We start from the raw sequence: 23,872 nt of genomic DNA on the forward strand, positions 1-23,872 counted from the left end.
TTGGTATTTGTTATCACTTAAATGTTTTAAATAACTAATTAATATAATTAATTAAATAACAAATTTAGTTATCTGGAAAATAAAACTTTCGTATTGATTTATGTACTTTTACAATTTAATCTGCTGAAAAGTTTGCCAATATCGATGAAAATTTTATGATGAGGTGCATAATAAAAAAAAGGAAAGGGATTATTAACTGTAATTGGAGTAAAAGATCCTTCTTTTTAATGTGTGTACAATATGGGCGATGCGAAAAACAAGCACGATTCATTGACAAACGCATCTGACTCTGCCAGTACAGAGGAAGCTTACGAGAGAAAGCCGCCTCTAAGAGAAGCTGCGGCAAGAGCAGGAAATTTTGTTCTTCCTATCAAAGATTGGCTTTGGAGAATTGCGCCCGAGAAGTAAATACGAACATCGGAGAAAACACCGGAGAACCTTGCGGCGTAAGAACAGAGTGTGGCGGAGCGAAGGGAACTTCGGAAAACCAAAAATAGAAAAGTTTGCTTCCTCCGCTTCGCTTGCATTTGACACTCGGGAATGGCTCGAAAGGAAAGAAATGGCTACAGAACTTCGCGAAACGGAATTTACTCCGGAGAAACTGCTGCTGCTGCTCCTTTACTGCTAGATCAATTTTTCGGCGCATTTTATCATCGATCTGCTCGCGATGGGTCGCTAGACAATTTCTTTTGGCGGATAACGTATAGGAGGACGATTTTCGCGAGGGTGGCAATCGGAATTCGCATGTTTTGAAGCGTAGCTCATACGAGCGATTTGAGATCCTCAAAGCTTCGACGAAGAGCGACGCTAGAAGCTGCGTCTATCACACTTCGATAAAAATTGAGATTTCGTGAATCTACTAAAATGAAACAAGAGGAAGAGCATAAAAAAGCTCGAAGAATGGGACGCCAAATGTAGGATATTCCGCGAAGCTGATCGACTTGTTTCTCAGTTGGTCTCGTCTACAAAGGTTTTCGAAGAGAATATTTTTCCGATGGAATTGAATAGACGACGACGTGGATGTCGCGACTCGATCCATCCACATTGTGGAGCAGCTGCCGGTTGCATGATCGACGCCGATCTTCGTAAGGGGAAGGAAGACCGGGCGCGGATCCGCGGGAAGCTGACGATGCACAACAGTGACTGCTGGGCTTTCTCGCCAAGCGGTGATATATTTCAAATTCGTGGCAGTGAGATTCACTCGGTGAATTTCGACGAGATTATATAACCAATTCTTGTATTTTTCTGGAGGAGGCAGAAAGTAATCGAGATTTTAAATTGCAAAATTTACGATAAAGAATTAGACACGGAAGATGACAGGAAAAACGTACGAGGTATAATGTTCCTTGATTCGAGATAATTTACGAGATGAAAATATGATACTTTTGTTACTTTTGCATTGAAAAATAATTCTCTAAATTGCAGAGATATGAAAAGAATTAGAACAAAGACTGTAATGTTGCTAGACTGAACTATGAGTATCATTAGATAAGGATATCAATCTGCCAGAAAGTATAAATGATTTATCGGTCTATTATATGACGGATTATATTTCTGAGATATTTCTTAATTTATGTTTTGTGCGTTGATAGATGATGTGATCGGAAGAATCATATAGGTAGCCCTGATGGATGGATAGTGACTTTAATGAATAGCCGTTGTATTGACAAAAACGACAAATGACGTTGAGTTATCGACATATCTGACAAGAAAAAAAAAAGTTGGGAAAACAAACTCGGCAATGGGAAGAATACTTTCCATCTCTGGCTGGTCCAAGATGGAGCAATAAAAACTGACGATTTCTGCCTACCTTTTCATTGGCACCAAGTCATCTCGTTCGGATCGGCTGCTGATGGAGCGATTTAACAAGTGCTTTCTCATTTATATACACGGTTTGCATCGAAAAATTCACCTTGAAGAGAATAAAGTTTGTTAAAAAAATGAATTTCATTTCGATTCTTTTTGATAAATAAGATGCAGCAAAAATTTTTGTATTACAATCTATTTATTGTATACTGATCTTATATATGTATTTAGAATATAGATATATGTATAATGAAATCCATATCAAATAGCTAAGCTAAAATTTTTCACTTACAATTAGAAAGTTCAATTGTGAATCACGAATAAAATGTTACGTAAAATTATTTCGTATATATTTTTTAATGAATAGGATGATCGTGAAAATGTATATCTCTTCAAAGTGCTGACAATCCAAATTATACCGAAGGTATAATAAACATATGCATTGTTGTTAGACTAGTGGGTTCATTTATACGAGCAGCACATCAACAGCATCCTCAACAGACAACTACCTACTGTGCAGGTAACGCGCGTGATGTTAGCGCAAATTCAAACGCAAGTTAACGATCAACGACGGGGGTTGGTTAATGGGTCGGCTTGATCGCCGGTTATCTAAAGGCAGGTCAAGAACAAGAGCGTGATGCATAAATAGCAGGCACATTCCAAAAAGAGGAGAGTGGTTTGTGTGTGGGGTGGCCGATGTTACAATCGCATCACGAACTCCACTTTCCTTAGGCTCGCGTGATCTGTGGCACGGAAATGTAGTGATCAACATTGCCGGCGTATAAATACGTCCATTTTATGGATTCTATTCATATCTTCTTCTATTACTAAAATACGGTTTTTAGATCGCGTCTACAAAATCGACAAATTCATTAATTAACGGAGAGAAATATTTATTTTGGAGTTTCTCATGAACTTCTCTGATAGTATATTGTGTTCATTCTTCTAGGTCAAATTTCTGAAAATATCGAGATAGAACATCACTGTCATTTTATTCTGACCAATGTGAGACAACAATTTGTCGCACTTCGCTTTCAAAATCCATATTTCACTTTAAATCAAAATAAGCGAGCGACATATTTTTAAAAAAGAATGTTCGTACATGACACTCTGACATTTCAGGAATGCAATACACGCGACGATTGCAATACACGACCATTCGATTCATCCTGAACACGAGTTTAAAAGCCACCCATGCCGAACGATCGCTGTCTTCGGCCAAATTTTACGAGTGCGCGTGACATGCCAATTAGCGGCTATTAATTAGTCGACTGCGCACGCGGTGGCAGATCGTCCGACACGCCGCGCCGGCACGGAGAAATTCCGAATTTATGGAAAATACAGTCCGGCGATAACGCAGCCCGGCGAAAAGCGGAAAGATTACATTCTCGAATGATGAAAAAGTTAAATACGCCATCGCCGATTCAATTGGTCAGCCTACCTCTTATTTGAAATCATACGTTGCGTCCATGCCATCAAATATAATTCTCGCGATAACGAAAGTTTCCCGTTAAACCGTGGCGTTAAAACCGTGCATTGTAAATTCCGTGCACTATACTGTTGCAAACAAATGGACTTTTCATCGCGCAAGCTTAATCGGAAACCAATGAGCTTACGGATTAAATATTAACCCTTCAGCTACCGCAAACTAGAATGTTTCCATCTCGTATGTATTTCGATCCATTGTACATCTGCGCGCATGATCGTAAATAGGTAAATAAAAATTATTACACAAAATGAAAGAAATAAATTTTTCGTGACTTGACAGGCTTACACAATTCTTTTAGATACATTATATCTCAACTTTTTTTAAAAACCGACTCAATGTTTTCTCGAGAACTAATGATTTGCTATCAATTTTATCACTTATTAAATTCTCGTTTTAAAATCTAGTTATAAGAGACATTAGTAGAAGTCCATGCGATTATTTCCGGCCACAGATCGCGACCGCCGCCTGAAACGAGAGCTCCCTAAACAACCGATCGAGTTTGACTAATTAGGTGGAAAACATCGATGTATATATATGCGTGCCCTAAGTAAAGAAACGATTGTATATACAATATACACATGTACAATAGAGGAAGGAAGGAACAATATTGTATTCGTCCAACTAGCATCAATGCAACAACCATGGCGGAGCATTCGGGTGGTGGTTTTGCGGTTCGTGCACAAGTGAATATTCAAAGGGTTTCTTTGCACTCTGTGTGCTACACTGTCGATACGAGTACACCGAGAAGAGGAAAGGTGACAACATTAATTATCAAGTAGTAAAAAGAAGAGATACAGTGAACACACGAGAGGGTGCGGAAAGAGGGCGGGGGGAAAGGGTGGACGATACGGGGGATGGTCGTTCGTCAGACACACGCCCGCGGTCGTTCGATACTAAATTTATGATATCGGTTTTTCGCGGCGATCTGCCAGAGAGATCGCGAAATTCCGCGACACGCGGAAAACCGTGGCAGAATATATCATAGCGGTATTACGCACGATATGATAAGAATAACACGCGTAAAATAGTGTCCCACGATGAATTCACGGTAATGAGCGAACCGGCGCGAATCGAAACGGCGCATTACCGTACACCGGTCTTGCGTAAATAAATCGCGGATATTTCGCGATTCGCCGCGGCTCATAATGGACTTATAATGAAGTCAATCTCCCGGGGGAAAAATATTCCGATGATTAAAAATGAAACGTCGGCCGCAGCGCGATTAACTCCCTGATGCACTTCGAGAATCATAATTGACCAATATGTAATTTCTTCGCACCCATTCAACCTCGCGCGTACCTGATGCTCCGATGCCTCCGTTTAACAAAACTTTAAAGTTATGTCCGATTATTGCATGGGAATACTTAATAATTTTTTAAAACAATTCTCTAAAACGTAATATTTTAAAACGTATAGCGGAAAACCGGATGCGAAGCTGGTACGTAAAGATCTTGAAGATTACATTGGACGGGAATTTTTGCCCAGAGTGACCTGATTTAAAAAACTGGCTTAATTACATTAAAACGAGCGAAAGGAAAGAAGCGATTGCGTGGTCTCCGAACGACAAATGGAAAAAAGGAACGAGCACACTTTTGAAGATTGCATACAGATTTAAACAATTTAACAATCGCGCACGACGATAAAAAGCTTTCGGTGTCTCGCACATTTATCAAGAGCGACTTTCGGCAATCTCGAAAAATGCAAGAAGAACCGAGCGCGTTTTACCGCGATGCGAGACATCTCAAATTGTTCAGATCCGTTTTGTTCAAGCACCATCTTTTGTTTCGCGATGGGACGCGCACGACGAAGAGGGTGAGGCTGATTAGGGATTGATCGCGGGTAGTTTGAGGTGTTTATGCGTATCGTTTTGAACGTATGTAACAACACGTTTGTCTCGGTGGCGCGTATATGTAGGTAGGATCCTTAATTCAATCCGTACCTCCGTCTCGCCGCCGCCCTGGGTGCAAGGACGAGCGGTGCAGCTGCAGGCGATGGGGTCACCGCGGCCGCGGCGACCGCTGCAGCTGTAGCCGCCGATGGCGCCGCCGCTCCTAGCCAGCTCCACGGCATGGCCGGCAACCTGTATCCTGTTTTTGTCAGAGATTGTTAGTGTTCCGTTATCGCTCCCGTGATCGCGCAATGGCGGGAGCGCAGTCTTAATCCACCCCTCGCTCGCGAAACTATACGGAAAGCCGCGTCACGTCCGGCAGCGGTTGAGAGCACCCATGCAATCAGATTAATAATTAATAAACGACAGCGTGGTTACCGGCGTCGCTCGAGAAATGTGGTCTTGCGTTACATAAAAAATAAAAGAGAAATTCTTTTTTTTTAAAGCAAGTATTTTCCTCTAGATTCCTTTAGCTTAACGGTGTTTGAATTTGAACATTCGTTAAAGTGCAGCCTCAAGACATAGGGGACCGACTTACTAAATAATCACGCTATTAGTAATTTAAACTGAACTGTCGTTATGTGCGTGACTGCCGAACATGTCGCAGCTGCCCTGTCGAGAGAGAGTGGATTAAAGCCTCAGAATTCTGAGACTCACGAAACGCATTTTCAAAAATTATCAACGCTAGTATTCATTACAACGATATTTCATGAACGTCAGAATCATTGTTGTGTTAATTTCAACGTTCCGTAAATAATTGGCGAGTTAATTCGATGCGGTTCAGACGGTCGTAAAATATCGTTGTCGATTAAAATTACGAGTAACGTTGCGCAAAGAAACGATTCAGTTGAACTAGTTATTTCATTAACAATTTTGTTAATTTTACGTTAAAATTATTTTGCACTGAAGCGTTTGCCTACGCAATAAATATTTCGCAAGTAAATCACAAATATGAGTATCTTATCCTATTAATAATTGAAAGCAGATAATGGCATTTTCGGTGTCAGTTAGCGAGTTCTTTTTACATTGTTTTGCTGCCGCTATAAATGATAATTATATTTGTGTATATTTCTAACGAAAATCTTCCGTTAGTCTATTTTGTACTAATACGGGACAGAAAAATAAAAATTATTATAGGAAGGATTGTGTCTGCAAACGAAAGTGTTTCTTTTCGCCGTCTACAAATTATCACGTGATTTATATTTACGTAAATTTGAGTTGACGAGTTGAAACAAGTAAAATATGTGTAAGTAATGATTGTACAATTTTGCTTGTGATTTAAATGGTTCAATTTGAATCCAAATTCTTTCTCTCTCTTTCTCTCTTTCTTTCCCATTTAACAGACTCGTAATAAAACCACTCGATATTATTGGAAATTCCGAACAAATGGATATAAAAATGATAATTAATGCGATAGCCGCGTGTATGCGTATTGCAAATGTTACATAGTTACGTGCCCTTCAAAGTGCCGCTCGGGACACGCGATTTAATGTAATATCGATCTCTTTAAATGTAATTATTAGTCGATCGCGTAATAGTAACATCATTACCGAAATTACCTTGAATTACGCCAACTAGGCAATCGAAAAATACTCGTGAGCATTTATTTGCGGCGTCGACGCGTTAATGTAGGGCAAATATAATGAGAAAAAACTTGCGCAATAAATTCCGCTAGTCTTCGAGGTAAAAGTTGCGCAATAGGAAGATATTAATTATGCGTTTCGTTGACTTTAATTTTAATTTTTAACTAGCTAATTAACACAACCCCGACGCGGGACTCTCGTAAAACAGATCCTAATGCTACACAGACGAACGACCACGTACGATCAGGCAAAGAGGATTAATTCCACCATGACGAACAAGATGAAATTTTATGCAAAGCTTGCGGACTGACTCGTTAAAGCGAACGCATCGGGCGGATTTATTGCGTTCTCGAAAGTTTCCAACTTTTCTGAAGCTTCGTTAAATCGTAACGGCGCGCTGCGCTGCGAGAGGACGCAAAAGGGCCCGCGAGAAAACTGTACGACGAGATTTGATTGTGGTCGGCGGATCATCCGACGCGATGTCTCTCCACGCGTTAAATCGGAAACGGATTAATTTTATCGCGAAATCACGCGTACAGATCGAAAGCGCGAGAGCGGCCTCTCGACCTGTGCCTCATCAGAATTTGATGCTTCTCGATATGGATTTATTAAGTTTCATTGTATTCGCGCCTGATTGTTAATTCGACGAATCGAACAATCGGCTCGTTCAAGCCTCTCTGGTCGCGAAACCCTTCATCACACTGCGAACGATTTACGACTGTAATTAGAAAACTTTTTAACTGTTATTTTACATTGCGATATTGCTACGTCGATCGATTTAGAATAATGGCACCCGATTAAATAATTAGCGCGCAGTAAAAATTCATACCGGGTAAAAAATTAATTGACACAGAATTATGAAAAATCGAAATAAATTTCACGTTTTAACGTTTATTACGATAAAATATTGTATGGCGTATCATATCAATTTAAATCGTATATCTTTTTAATATTTTGCGAATATAGATAATGATTTAAGATTAATAAATCTTAGAGCAATAACCAATATTTAATATATTAAACATATTTAAGTAAAAATTTGTTACATTCTAAATATATATATAAAAAGACAGAAATGTAAATTATCGCGAATTCTCTCGTGTTGTTGATAAAGTTCAGTTTGGTGTACGTAGTATTGTTAATTATTGCTCATTTTTCATGGTAGTTTATTTGCTAAACGACCGCGGCCTGTATATTTCGCCCAGTATGCACAAACGAAATATTAATTACGATATTTACTCACTGATTTATTACCAATCAACGCCGCGCCAGTCGTACGTAATTGCATATTTGATGTCCGATATAATTTTACACACCGCGCACTTTGCTCCGGGCGTATATATACACTTTTTTTTTTTTCAATTCTGCAAATGTCAACTAAAAATCTAACAATCGTATGCCGCCATATCGATCCGAAATATACCTGTTACGGTATATATCACTCGCGTGTTCCATAAAGATATTAAAATATTCAAACTGTAAACCGCACGATCACGAAATATCGCGAGATATACCCTTCAATTTCACGACATAAAAAAAACAATGTTGCAAAAAACCATTTGCAAAATATCAATATGCGTAATCGTAAACGCAAACAAGATTTACCTATTTTCATTGTGATTATATTACTTCGTAGAGCACGTAATACCGATATTACACAAAATTCCGAAGCCTCTACGTAAAAGAATTTGTACGAAGAGGCTCATATTCTCGAGAGACACAAGAGGGCACACTTGCATGATATAATTAAGACGATGGGAGAGCCGGCTGACTGATGCGTAGCACTAAATTTAACGAGAGAGAGAAAAGGGGGCGTCGAGGGAAATATGCATAGAAAAAAATTACCGTCGAGATTTTATAATTCCTTCGATGGTGCCCCAGATTCTCTCTATGTCTGTGTGTGTGAGTGTGTGTGTGTGTGTGTTTTTAAATCCGAAGATTTGCAATAATATATAAAGCGCGTCGAACGCGTGACAAAACGAGGAGTAATTTTACCATCGCGAGTAATATATTTTTGCGCAACAACGATTACCGCGGTATATGTTCTACTTTATCACGTTTTTGTACTTGATGTACTTGTTTCATGTAAATTCTCGCGAGCATTTGGCCGTGCCGACGCGTGTGTATTAAACGGAAAAATGGCAAAACTCCGAGAAAACCGACTAAACCGAAACGAACTTTACGGACTTGCGCGTAAACTAATTATCCCCTCTTTCCGTCCTCGTTTAATTAATTCCGGCCGCGAGAGTATGACGAATCGGATAAATTAGGATTGAATGAATAAAAACGGATAAATTTTGAATGAACCGTTTCTTTAATTAAACGAACCCGGGAAAAGGAGAGATCTGGCGGAAACGAAGTTTGGATCACTTAAAATTCTTAATTGAAAATTTAATTGCACCGGAAGAATTAATAGTAAGATAATTATTGATATGCGGCAAAATATAACGTACAAAATTTCCGACTGACAATAGCTTTCAACGAAAATGCAATTCGGAAATCAGATTAACACGTTGGTCGAAGGAACGAACGTAATCGAATCGAATTGTATATTTTCCAATTTCACACACGCGACATAAACACGGGAGTAATATTTTTGCCGCTCCGTACGTCGTCTCGTATGCTTGTCAATTATTACGCGATAACTTTTCATCGCGCACCATTTTCAGCGCAATTACCCGATAATGAGAATATTGGAAAAGGAACTTTTATCAAAGTGTTACAGTGTGAAACTTCGTTATTGCGCATCTAGGCCACCTGGCCTCATCGAAATTATTTTTGATATCAACAACGACACTTTTATCACGTTTCCCATCATAATTGCCAATTGTATGTTATCACGTATCTATTTAATTTTGTGTCATCATCTCGTATTGAAATTCGTAATATCAATTTTCAACTCTTCTAAACATGTAGAACATGTGAGGATCCTGTAAAATCCTGTCAGAACGCGAGTCACTGTCCCTTAAATTCCGAATAATATATCTGGCTGTCTAGCATTCGGCGATTTCACGTATACGTTATTTACGCGTGGGATTTTATGCCGGCCTGACCTTATCGTTCGTACATACCGGTAACTCGAGGAAAAATCCCAACAGAGAGAAAAACGTTGTTTTTCGAGATCACCGAGTCGCGCCAAAAAATTTGCTTCGAATGTCTCGCGTTTGACCTCGTTGTGCGCAGCTCGCCACTTTTTTCGAGACATCGATAGTATTTAAAGATGTCTCGAAAAAGCGCGGCGAGCAAGGTCAAACATTTAAACATTCAAAGAAAGGTGAATTTTTTTAAAGCAGCTTGACTTCGGTACCATCGTGTCCTGTGCGAAAGTATTGACCATGTGTTATTTTCAGAATGTAACGTCCTCTCAACTCGAATATTACAAATTGAATGCACCATCCGGGACGGCGCGGCGCGGCGCGACGCGACGACGTTGCGTTATCGTATGGCGGCGAACGCGTTAAGAGAAAAACAATCCGTAGAGATTCGGCTTATGCGGGAGATCAACGGGCGCGTTTACGCGGATACGCCGAGAGTCGTCGGCGGTGCTGTGAGTAATTAATATGATTGAATCCTGGGGGAGGAGGGGGTGCAGCTCGTGCAGCTTTGAGGCTTTCGTTTCGCGGCCGGTGACGCGCGCGCGGAGAGAGAGAGAGAGAGAAAGAGCAGGAGAGGGTGACTCGGGGAGCACGAGGGCGTCGGAGGGTGCGGTGAGGGTTGCTGGCAGGGTTGCTACGAGCGATCAATAAATGCCGCTGCCAGCATCCACCCCTGGACCCACGTCTCTCTCACGTGTCGTCTCCCTCTCGCTCCCTTTCCATCTCCTTCTCTGTCCGTCCTCTATCGCCCTCTTCCTTCCCGTCCTCCCTCTCTCGCACACTTTTGCACGACGCGCCTCGAAGCTCTTTCCATCGCTCGCGAGGTACAACTCGCTAGTCGATACAACGAGAGAAAAAGGGGGTTCGAGTTTACCTATGTATTTTCCCCGAGTGAAGCTGTACACAATCGCCTCGCGAGAGAGCCACCGGCGACGGTTGGCTCGCAGTCAGGAATGACAGATACGACGGCCGAAAACGTTTGCGCGGCGTTGTATCCGCGTTTAGGAAACGATGTCGCCGTGAGGAAGAGAGCCGCGCGATGCTCGATTGATTTTCTCGCTAAGAGGCGGCGAGAGGGAGCCCATTTTTGCGCCGACACGTGAGAAATTGAAGGGTTTGCTGCGAGAACGAGGGGCAAAAGCTCATCATTTGTAAGACCCTTTAAACACACGTAGTCGTATCTAAATGACATATTTAAAAATTATGGATCTACCACCTTCTCACATTGAATTCTGTACCCTCGATTCTGATATGTTGAAAAAAAAAAAAAAAATAGAGATAGAGAGAGATGAAGAATGAAGAGTAGGATCTTGATCCAATCTCTCGATCTGAAAGACGTATAAATTATGCGAAGGAATGGAACATTGGATTGTGTCTAGGATTAAGCGGGGAACGCGGATCGAGGATGTGGGTGTTTGAGATTATTCGACGTCTCTGAAAGTGACGGCTCGCCTCGCGTGCCAGGCGAGCAACTGAATCAACTCGCTCGCCTTTTCCACGTAGCGCGTTCGAGTCGTAAATCACGAGTACTTAAGGCGTAATTAAGGCGCATTAACTTTACAAAGTGGGCGATGCGAGCATCAAGATCGAAGATCTCCTCTGTGCGCTCTAGATCGCTTCGCGAAGATTAAGATGTTTGAATTGTCTGAGTTGATGATTCGTTTTGCTCGTTTTATTCGGGAAATTACGAGGCTTCATCGTGTCGAGTGCTTTCAAAACAATGCATCGAAAAGAGTATTCATTAATTCGTAATAACGTAGGTTTGTAATATCGTAGAAGGAAGTATTACGGCGATAAAATCGAATTAAAAGAGAGTGAATGAATATGAAGACAAACGTTAAAATATTAAACTTAAAGTTGCCTCAATATAAGTTTGCAATTTTTACAGTGTTAATAATCAACAAAGTTTAGTAATCGGTGAAGAAATATATTTCGCGTTAAATTATCGATTTTCAATACATTGTTGTACGTGCAATACGCGATTACGTTGTTACACAATACATGTAACAATTGTTTCGTGAATAATAAACATCGTTACCGGACTAAAGAAATATCGTCGACGTAATGACCTCTCTCGTGAAGTTTATTAAACTCGGGAAGAAGAATAGCGGCGGATATTAAAGCGTACGTCACGTTAAGCGTCTCGCAAATAAATCTGCCAATAAGTCATTACAAATTCTGGAAATGACCGGTCACGAAAGGTGGTGGCGAGGTACAGACCGACTTTTATGTCTTTCTCGTAGAAACGTCAAGGATGAGAAAACGGAAAAGATGCAGGCATTGACATATCCGGCCGGGGGACAGGGGAAATAGGAGAGGTATGAGATGGACGAAGTGAATAATAGAACGTGAAAGAAACAGAAGTAAAGAACATACACGGAAACAGGTGTGAATGCAGCCGTGGCAGGCTGAAAAGTCAGTCAAATGCACTAGAACCACAGTCGCATAACCCAACGAGTAAAGCAACAGTGATTAAGGTGTGGTGTTTACATAACGTACTTCTCTTGGCAAATTACTTGGAATTCAAATCAACGCTCACAGGACTAACGACGTTAGCAAACTACCGCGACCCGTTGAGAGCGCACGACAAACCTTCGGTGTGTTCGAGACACCCGTTACGTTCAACCCCTCTCGTTCGGGGCATTCGGTTCTGAAACGTAGAGGGTGATCCGACAAAACTGGCGTTTACTAAAAATGCCAAATCTAAATACGAGATTCTACATTGACATAAAATAAAATTGAATACGCGAAATTAGAAATGTGATACGTCATGAAAATGAAGTTAAACGATAAGATCTTTATGATAAAATCATTCCTGGTTATTCCGCATACCGAGAATATGTTTATCATTAAAAGGAAAAAAATCGAATTGCTGTTATACAATTGCCACTACGATATCACATCAAAATTATTAATTAAATAACGACTCGGGAACCCCGATTGGCAATTCGACGATTGAAGTGAAGAAAAAGCTCGCTCTAATTCCACGAGCTTTACAATTCCGAAGCTTAAAATCTTCCGCGTTTCGCTCTCTCTCTCTCTCTCTCTCTCTCTCTTTCTCTCTGTCGCGCGCGCGTTATCGATCCGAGCTCGCGCTCGCACACAGGCGAAGGGTCCTCTCTCTCTCTCTCTCTCTCTCTCTCTCCCGAGGGTCAAAAAGTTTCTTCGCCATAACCCAAGGCTTGCAATGAAAATCGTTGCCTCCGCGACGGAAACAACCAAAGTTCCTGAAGCGGTGGATGAAGGCGCATTCTCGGCATCGAGGTATGCAGGTTACAATATACGTGTTCTTTGCTACACAGATAGACTCGATCGCAAGGCTCCAAATCGGCCTCGACTCGTGTGCCGATCTCGCTTTGAGATATATATGATTCCATGCACTAAGAGATATTATTCGTTCCAGAAGTATAACAATAACGATTACGGTCTCCGAACGAAAGCCATTCAAAGATACTTCCGAGCAAATGGTGTGAGTGAGTAATATACGCCAAAAAAGGAGATGCAGAGATTAGTATATATATGTATATATATATGTATAAACGTGAGCTCTTTTCTACTTTTCACATCTCGCAAAGAAATCGCTATCTACGGGACACGATCATAGTGATTCAACACTGTTCCCAATGCCGATACAGGGATGGATGCGTCTTCGATGTGTTTTCGCGACTTCGATAACGACTCCGCGCGACGTGGTATGCTTTTCTTTCTATTGAGTCACCCCGTAGTGACCGAGTGCCGACAAAACTAATCCGTCCATCTAAAATAGCTTTCACCGCGTGCCCGAGAGCTTTACTTTCTTCGAGAGTTTTTGCGAACAATTACCATCGGGAGATTCCCAGTTGTGACGATAGTTCTCGAGGGATGAAGCGACGGCTTTCCTTTAATAATCGCACACGTTAGTGGTTCTCAAACTGCGCTTTTCTCGCGTCTGAATTAATAACACGAAAAATAAAATGTAATTTTGAAAAATTGTCGTTCCAAGTCTGTTTAATAAAGAGATATTTTGTTGAACTCTAATAAATAATCATAGAATATTCGAATTATAAAATAAATGGAATGTAGAAAAATTTATTGAAATCTTAAATGGGATTAAATGGGATTCAATTACTAGAGAGAGTACTATTCATTATCTCGCGACATAATTTTCCGGAGCGTAAATGCGAAATGAGATTTCTGTCGGGTCATTTTATTCTGTCTCAGACGTGCTACTTTATTATTCTTAACATTATGATTGTAATACGGCTTTATTATTCCAGACTATTAGAGACAGTTAAGCTCCAACGATTCGTCGATGATTGCCGAAGGTAAGGATTGGCGACAACGATTCAATAAAATTTAACTGCGCGAGGGATGGTATATTTCTCGTTATGTATATTTTTCGCGTCGAGCAGCAACGATAAAAACTTCAAGTATGAGAACCACGGGATTGTTTCACTTAACGGAAAACGTTAACGCGTGCGATATTACGGAGGAATAACAGAAACGTTTCGGGGTTGATTGACGTTCGCGAAAGCCTGAGAAAATACTGTAATAGCTGCTTCCGCGTAGCTACGGTGGCTTAATAATAATTTAGTTAGTCGATAAAAGAGCCCCTCCCTCCCCCCCTGATAAACACGTGGGGCATTTTACGGCCACGACTATCGTTCATCGAGAACACGAGATTGACTGGATCGGATCCTCTCTTTTTTTTTTCTCGACAACGACGACGACGACGACGGAGTCGTCCATCTTCTCGCCGAGTTTTCTTTATCCAAAATAACAAAGCGCACTTCCGCTTGCGGTCCACTACTAAAACTGCTGGCGGTGCTTGCACGCTCAGAGGTAACTAATTAAGGCTACGCACTGACGACTAATTAGTGGATGCCAGGCTAAACAATCAGTAAGAAAGGTGAACGTTGTGTATACGATCGGGCTGTTTCTAAACAATGCTCCCTGCTTTTTTTTAGTAGTAAATAGTGATTCATGAGAACTGTTTTAAAGAAAGATAATTTTCAAAGAGAAAGAATCGAAAGAACTGAATATAAAATTTAATTTCAATATTCCTATAATTTAGTTTCATTTGGAAAATAAGTTGATTTATTTATAAAATAAGAGCTTAGCATCGTCTTCTAAAAAATATAAAATTATTTTCAATTCAAAAACATTACATTAATTTAAAAATTTATTTTTTCGCTAATACGATTTTTTATGCTAATTAAAAAAACAAACAATCTTTTTGCTCGACTTCTAAACTTTTGTTTAGAAGGTGTTGTTGATCACGTTATTTAATTATCAATTATAATATCGTGAGGAGATGCAATTATTTAGAAACGCCCTGCATATTACGTATTTGTGTGCCTGCTGAAATAATGTCGACGACGACGACACTCGCACGATTCTTTCGTATCGTGTGCGATCACTCGCGAGTATCTATTCGGATCTAGTTAACGAGAACGTTGTCCCGCCGAGAATTACGCGGACAAGCACCGATGTATCGCGATTATCGGATTCACTCGCGAAGGAAAGAACTGGCGAGCGACGTGGCCGACACGATCGGCGATTAATCAAACGAAGGACGGTATACCAGAATTAATTAGTTACCACTAAGTCAAAGGCGGCATTTGTTCGAGCATGCAGCAACCTTCGCCCGTTCAAAAAATTATTTGTCATGTCTCTCGCCAACTAACACACCGTGCCACGATCCATTAACATTAATCAATGACAATTAATAAACAGTTCCAAAAAAAATAATAATCATAGTAAGAAGAGTAATAAGTATTACAGACTGTGCCGCCATGGCAGCCCGTACGTGAAGTAGTGACAGAGAACTAACAAAAAAAAAAAAAGGAAGGAAAAAGAAGATATCGAAAGAAATTGCATCGAAAAAGAGAAAAAGTAAACGAAACAAGTGAGAGACGAACATGCTTTCTCGTGTCTGTTGTGTTGGTTCTTGCTCATTATTTCTGTCACACGCGATTATCCTCGCGGAGATTCTTGTTAGCTTGTGCAATATGCATCCTGATTTAAACGATATATGTGAGAATAGAGAGACGAAAGAACGCACGAGAAAGACAAAAAAGAAAGAAAGAAGGAAAAGAGAAGAGACGGAGACAAAGTGAGAGAAAAAAAAAAAATAAATTAGAAAACACGATACTGAAAGTCGCTTTCACAAACTACTTCGCAGCTTTGTAATGTATACGTTATGAGTGCACATATGTTGTTAATCGTACGATACTGCCAGGACGGATTATCATACGTGTGAAATTACAATATAATAAATATGTGTCCGCGTGCATATAGCGCTAACGTTTTACTGCGAAGAACACATATGCACGCAGATACATACGGCATATCGGTATAGATATATATATATCAATATATATATATGTAATGTATATATATATATATTCACAGGTGAATCTCATATGAAGGCAAGCCAAGGCCACGACATGAGACGTGCAAATTAAAAAAGGTAATAATATTAAAAAAGAAGCAAGTAAAAAATTCTCTCCCAAAACCGCTCCAACCACAACCAAGCACAACCACAGGCAAGATACGGGCCTTTATGTCAACGAGACAGTCATCAACCAGTGAATGTGGCGCATTACCGTGATTATTATATGTAATAGTAACAATTTAAAAAAAAATATCTATATATATAATGTATGTATATATATACGTATGAGGTATACGAAAGGCGGGTTAAATCGACGATAGGGAGGGACATGTAAAAGAGAGGGGAAGGGGCATGTGGAGCCGGTTTCAGCGGACTCGATCGGGTAATTCGATTAACTGATCCTCGTTAGCGATTCCCCCCCCCAGCTTCCCGTTCGCGCTACGGTCATAGTCGTGAACGCGAACGCGAAGGGGAGTCGTTTCGCAGTTAACCGAGGTTAACGCTAATCGACGTCGAGTGCATTTGGTGTTCGTGGAAACTAGGGCTTCGAGGAGGAGGACTCGCAGGATTCGACGGGGAGGAACGAGGCGGGGGGGAGGGAGGGAAACTATTAAGTGGAGGGAGAGACGAGTCGACGGTGTGTCCCGATTAATCGAACTGGCGGTGTGAGTGAATCAGTATAAATACGTATAGAGAGGACATACACGCAAAACAAGCGCGGCGACGATGCCGAAGGGGGGCCGGGGGTGTGGATTAATCGATTAATCTTGCATTTCGGGACACGAGAGTTTTTTTTTTTAAGGCGGCCTGGGCGGGCAGCCGGCACGAGACTGTGAAGCGACCAAAAGTTTGTGCCAAAAGAGGATTGTTAATGATCATTATATACGACATACTCTCGCAAGTCAATCATACGGAATTATTATGTACGTAACGTAAGTACCTCATGCTTTTACCACTGGACAGATAGAGCCCTAAAGATTAAAAGCTACCAGGCGAGACTTTCGTATCGTATCTCGGAGATACGTTTGGGAGTTGTGGGATGCCTCTCCGAGATTTCGCGACGCGCCTCTTTTCCTCCGACACCTAGCGTTTGCATCCGAAATTCGCCAAAGTTCAATTTCGCATATGCATTATGTGTAATGCATTTTCCTCTTCTCCCAACTAATTCCAATCATATATATATTATTTCCATCTCTTCCTTCTTTTCTAAGGAATCGGTCTATATTTCTCAGCGTACATTTTTACACAGAGAGATCGCGCTAATACGTTTAATTTAATATGACAGATTTTTCCTTCTTCTTTCTCGTAAAAGAAGTAAAAACGAAGACGCCGGGCTGAGAAAAGAAGCGCGTCCAAATAGATTCATCCATCACACCCCATCCGGGTGTCGCGCAGATTCTATTCATTTCGCAATCCTTGCACATTTCGTGCCTACATCGTCTCATCGTTGTTGTTACTTGCTATACTCGTTCGATCCCGCTCTTTTTAACTCTCTTTTTTTTGTTCGTTTTTGCTTTTTTTTAGGAAGGGAGCCGTACCTTTCGGAAATCATCGTATTCGTGAGCCTCTTATTCGATTATCGCTCGTGTCTTCAGTCTATCTCCAAGGAGTCCTTTTCTTCGGGTGGCATCGTTCTTCCATAAAAGTCCTCTTTGGCCTTTCGCATTGCGACACGAACAGTTGTTCGACTGCTCTCTTCCTGATGTCCTGCCGTCGTTCCTGGTTCTTTCGTGCCGTTGAAGTGCCACAGGACGTTTCAGTCGCAAAAGCACTCGTGATTATGTTTTACAGCGTTTTCGCAGAGATGGATTCCGTGAAAGTCGAGCCATATATTTTCCGGAATATTTAATATATTTTTGTTATAATTGTATTTTGGGAATTTTGAAAATTTTGATAAAAAAGACTTTCAGTTTCGAGTCCTTCCACTTTCGCTTTTACGAGCGAAAAGCCCTGCGCGATTTTGTGTGCTCTTTTTAACGCCCCGTGGATCGCCGTCGTGTGTTCAACCAATGTAAGCGTAATCTCAAAATAAAAAGCCTACAGCATGCATCATCAAAATCGTCGTCGTCGGTACAAAGTAAGTTTTTCGGGGAATTATAAGTGTTAACAAAATTCGAAGCCGATTCCTGATTTCGCAATTTCGCGAGTTAATAAAATTCACGTAACCGCGCGATTTCGAGAGCGTTGTCTTTGCGGATTCAGTGATTCAAGCTTGGAATTACGCGATTTATCTTCAAGTTCACGCATAACGGTCGTCGGACGCCGCGTCGCTAAAGCAATAAAATCTTGCATGTCGAGAGAAGCGAATCCTCTCTCTTTTCTTTCCCGGCAGCAATATCAATTTTCCTCGCACGTCCCCGACGCGACCACGATAGCGCGACTGAAGTGAAAGAATTCTGACACGAAGGTAAAATTGGAGAAAGGAACGGACCGGGGCAACGGGGAGGAAGAAGACAGGAGTGCCGGGAGAAGAACGTAGAAAAGCGGTATGAGATGGAATGAAAATTGTTAGGGGACGCGGAATGCTTCGGGAACTGCGAAGCAGAGTAGTAATATCGCCGCGAGAAATGCGAGGTTGGGATAGATGAAAAGACAGAGAGGTGAGCGGTCCAGGAAGAGAGGAAGGACCTCGACTTCCGGATCTCTCTTCGGACGGCGAGAACTCGCTCTTTTCCGCGTGTCTTTTTCTTCATCCCATCGCTAAACTGTCGCCCACGGTCGTGCGGTCGAGCGTAACTCGTAAGGGCGAATTTCGAGAAGAATTTTCGAAGAAAAAGGAAAACAAAGAATCTTTTTCAAGGCTAACGCGTATGATTTGCTCCGCGTACGAGAGGGTAAAGCATGTGACTTAAATACTTTCGCGTGACTTGGAGAACAGATTTGCAGAGAGTACCGAACGACGACGTTTCGATGAATAGACGGAGAATAGAGCGCGTCGACGAAAATATCTCGACTACTCACGGCGGAAAGTTCAACGGCGGAATACTTCCGCGAGAAGACCGAGGAGAGAAGTGTGCGAAATGAACACGTCGACGGAGCGATCGCATAGTTAAACAGGAAGAGAGAACTAGAGAAGAAGGCAGATATAGTCATAATGGACGAAATTCGTTTGCTTCGTGTTTGCCACCTTTTCGGTACTTCTTTAAAACTATTTTTAAGAATCCATTAATTTTGAAATGAGACCATTTGGCAAGCTCAAGTTAATTATTCTTCTCATATGATGTTATCACCTTATATAATTCTATGCAAAAAAATTGTGCTAAAATTTCAAGGTAATCCTTTAAAAGTTTAAATGACTCGTATCTGCAAATTTCCTGTTCTTCTTCGATGAATGATACATACATGCATGAACGTGCAATCGTGAGAATCGGTTTTCGATTGACTCGTTTCGATGTACAGAAAGTAAAAATTCCTCTTTATTGACTGAGATGTGACAAATCGGTCCGCTTGTACGTCACAGATTTGTTTCGACAAGAACAAGCTCCTGTATCGATTAACGATTTGCTTCGTTACTGCTCGTTTTGCTCCAAGTTTCGATAATACAGCTTGTCTTCTCCACGACATTAATGAATTCTATTTTGCATAATTAAAGTAATTTTAACTACATAAAAGATAACAAAATATTTTTAAACCGTGTCGTTATGTAAAATAAATATGAAAGCACACACGTGCCTCATATTTTATTTATACCCATGCATCAGAATTTTTTGAAAATCAATATTTTAATTTTTAACTGAATTTTCAATTTTCTGCAAAAGCGAACCTTTATCAAATTTTGGAACAAACTGAACATTATCGATACTCATCGATATAGAAATATTCATGTTTATTTCACATATAAAATTTGTGCTGGTCTTGTAGAAAATAATGATTTCCTCTTTACATTTGTCACGTTTTCGTTCTCGTTTTATATGTTCCCGTTTAATTTATTCATTTTCATTGTCACTTTCCTCGTCCGATTTCTGGATTCTAATCTTCTGTGTCTACAAATACCTCCATGCTCACTTTTCGTAGAACACTTAATCGTCCACACACAAACACTTATTTGACGATTAACTATGTAGTCTAATCGCTATATGCAACTAACGCTGTGTGTCTTAATCTATTAAAAAGTATCTGAGTAAGCCTACTTTCTACGTTTGAAAAGTGGGGTATTATGGCACACGATTGATCGATGGATCAGTAAAGGCGGGATAAATCACGATCGCGTCGTTTATATACGGGTTATTTTATAGCGAATTACCCCAGTTTACTCGTCTGGCAAGTAATCGATGTCACGATCTTTGGAATGTCGGTTTAACCCTGCAATAGAGTACAGTCATGCGGTTGCGTAATACTGTTCTACGTTCCCGTGAATCCTGCAAGTGCGTTTCAACGCTAAGCTCGGCAGCGAGCGATCCCTCGCCAAGTGTAAAATCACATTATATAAAAATAGACAGTGGAATGAACGCGACTGGTGCGGGTGAGTTAGAACCCACTTGCAGAAAACCACGTGATTCTACGTTATTTTATCTAATCGGCACTTATAAAAATGCAGTCGTATCTCTTCTGTCCTATATGAAAACGTATATAATCTACGTACACTAATTACACGAAATATCTAAAATAAAGATCACTTAATCACAATCAATACCCTGTTTCTTTTTTTTTTTTTTTTTGGTACGGTAACCTATACTTATGTTCTACAAGCATTACTCTTTATTACTTTGATAATAATCGACGACAAAATCGTCGAATTTCGCAAAGATAATAAACGAACGAGGTAAATGATGTAAAAAAATTAAAATTTTCCAGTCTCAATCGTAAATTCGTAGATATATGTATAAAAAAAATTATTTATCCTTAAAACTCTATTACCCTGTATTCATTTCGTTAAATCTAATATATAAGTTATTCCGAAATTATCGAGTAATTTACCTGCCACTTGACTTTACGGAACGTTTGCATGTACATTTGTACCAAACTATGAGCAAAATATAGCAAATCCGCCGTATTAATATATTCGATTTAAAAAACGCGGAAAAAAACAGTTTCGCGATATGTTACAGTCTGCTATTTTGGCAGACTGAAACAGTCGTACATTTAGATAATGGAAATACCATTCGAGTCGGTAAATATATAATCAAAGGTAGAAACGCGCCGATGTTAAATCCCGATTTTACAAAAGCGATATATCCATATATTTCAATAGGTTTTCCCTGTATAGAAAATTCTTTTCCGTTTGTAAAAAAAAATCAGTAAAATAAAAATACCTTGAATAAATAAAATCGTATTTTCAATTTCCATCTTTTTTTGTGCGATAAAATTTGGCGTGTGAGAGATATAATAACGCGATGGTAAAAGCATCAGAAGTCCGCGAATTCGCGATCACGTTCTCACTGCGAGAAGTGCCAGAATTATGATGCGGAAAACGCGACGCCTCGTTCCAGGTTCTTGCCCGGAATCACGACTATGCCGATTCTTAAATCAATCGCCTCGCTAATCTGAAGTTCATGCGCACGTGGCATTCTATATGAGATCGAAAATCGTAGTTCGCGCGAACGTTTTCGTGACGATTAACTGCTTCCGCTCTGAACGCCATTTTATGCGGAGAGCAATGCGCGCATCGTAAAACAGTGCGAGAAAAATGCGATTCGATATGAACTATTAATAACACAGCGCTTTCTAATAATCCGCGACATTACAATAGATAATCGTAACGGAATATTAGAAAGCATTTTTGCCTTAATATTCGTTGTTCTTACGTGATGTAGCACCTCATTATCGTGTTATTTTTATCTCGACTCTCTCTCTTTCTCCTTTTTTCTGTTTTATACAACGCATTTTTCTCCGCACGAGCGCAAAAGCTGTTATTTCTTGTAGCTTTCTCACCGCGTAGAACGGGCGATGATAAGATAGGAGGACTTCGCTTCGGCTCGACAGGGAAACAACAAAAGAAAAATTGGTTGTGTGAGAGAAACTTAGGAGGGGCTGAGCATGGTATATCTCTCCTGCTGGACGATATTAGAGAAAAGGCAAGTACAATAAAAAAAAAAGATATATATATGTATATATAACAGGAGAGACAGTCTTTAATCCCGAACTGGCTGAACGACGAGCAATTAGTTGTAGGTAAATAAATATTCTGGACCACCCACCTTGCTTCTGCTGGGATCATCGAGAACCCTATAAAAAAAGAGACGCGAGAGATCCCGTTTTCGCGCGCTCAGCAGCGAGAATTCTGCCGAGCGCCCATTTGGGGCCAGCGTTAGACCTGTGTCACACAAGATCCATCACGATCACCGGAAACGATACACGAGAGCATCACGCGTTGTTACGTGTGTCGCTCTCACGAGGAGACGCGGCTCGAATGAACGGAGACGACGGGAAATTGTATGAGATTTTCTGAGCCCGTATTTTTGGAAAAAAAAACTATCGCCACACGAAAGCCTCCTTATGTGATGTAATTGACTGTCATCAACAATTAATTAGCATTGTTTATAAAATGTCTATTGTTACTTGTCTGAGGCTTAATTAAATAAATTCAGATTCACTGAAAGAACAATTTAATTGTATTGTACATAATCTGCGAAGAAATGATCGATTAGGATTAGATTCGCAGATCTGATTATTATAAGATCAATAATATCCTCGCGCGAAGAATCATTCCGTCGACTCTATTCATTCGACGGCGCGTCTCTACTAAAATCGCGATATAGGAACTATTCCTCCGATCGGAATGTATCGACGTGAACGAAAAAAAAGAAAGAAAAAAAAACCAAGGGACCTTCGTCCCTTCTCTGTGTGGCTATACGTGACTATTCGTTTTTTGGCTTGGTCGTGGTGTGTGGCGGCTGTTGGAAAGACTTTTAAATAAATACGTTATCTCGAGAATGTTTCTCTCGCGCGATACTGAAGTGATACTGATGATCCGCGCGCTCGCAACAAGACGAGGAGCGCGGGAGCCCGTCATTGTCATCATTGTCGTTGCCTGACTGGTCGTTGCCTTCAGGAGAAGCCGTGACAGTTCTCACGGATCTCGAAGTAGAGATTCAGCAGTGCCGGCTCCGGCACGTCATGGAAGCACCTACCCTCGGGCCACTGTACGCACACTGCAACAGATAAAAAAACAGACGGATCTTTACATCTGGTGTTCCTCCAATAACAACTAAAAAAAATAGCAATCACGCGGAGAATTTTACCTCGCGGTTAATACAGCATTTTGTAATTCATTACGCGAGAACCTTTACTGATAAAGCCACCGCATTTGTCGCACGACCGGCGAAGATAATTAATAGAGTATTTAGCGGTGTTCGCAATTACCTGGCGTAACACGGTAACGGAACGTATATAGGGCAGATGGTTATTTGAATTAAGCCGAAAATACCCTGTCACCGTTAATAATTTGCTAGTTTAAGAACGTTGTTATATCGATGCGCAATATATTTCACCGTAAAGAAAAATAATACAATCGATATAGTATAATTTTGCGCGCGACCTTGTTAGGATCTAAATTATTATGTAACTATCTCGTTTACTTAAACAAGAACTGTTATTACATTCTGAATTATTGTGTGACTATCTCATTTACTTTAAAAACAGAATTGTGTGAACTTAATGATACAGCGTGTAAAGTTTGTAAAAGAAATTTGCTTG

General features: G+C 40.5%; 1 protein-coding gene across 8 annotated transcripts in view; it reads right to left on the reverse strand.

Moving 5' to 3' along the window:
* The window catches only part of LOC139773552 (RNA binding protein fox-1 homolog 2), a 256,877-nt gene that overhangs the window by 21,758 nt on the left and 211,247 nt on the right, over positions 1-23,872 (reverse strand). For 5 of the 8 annotated variants that reach the window (XM_071708067.1, XM_071708068.1, XM_071708062.1 and 2 more), the window contains one exon: positions 23,308-23,328. In XM_071708067.1, coding sequence (XP_071564168.1) covers positions 23,308-23,328 — 21 coding nt within the window. Of the gene's footprint in view, positions 1-5,234; positions 5,383-23,307; positions 23,329-23,872 lie in introns of all 8 variants that reach the window. The other 3 variants (XM_071708069.1, XM_071708065.1, XM_071708063.1) reach the window with 1 other exon arrangement.

The sequence above is a fragment of the Temnothorax nylanderi genome, unplaced genomic scaffold (assembly GCF_030848795.1).
Source record: "Temnothorax nylanderi isolate EJ_2023f unplaced genomic scaffold, tnyl_v1.0 TNYL_tig0064_pilon, whole genome shotgun sequence".
Classification (NCBI taxonomy): domain Eukaryota; kingdom Metazoa; phylum Arthropoda; class Insecta; order Hymenoptera; family Formicidae; genus Temnothorax; species Temnothorax nylanderi.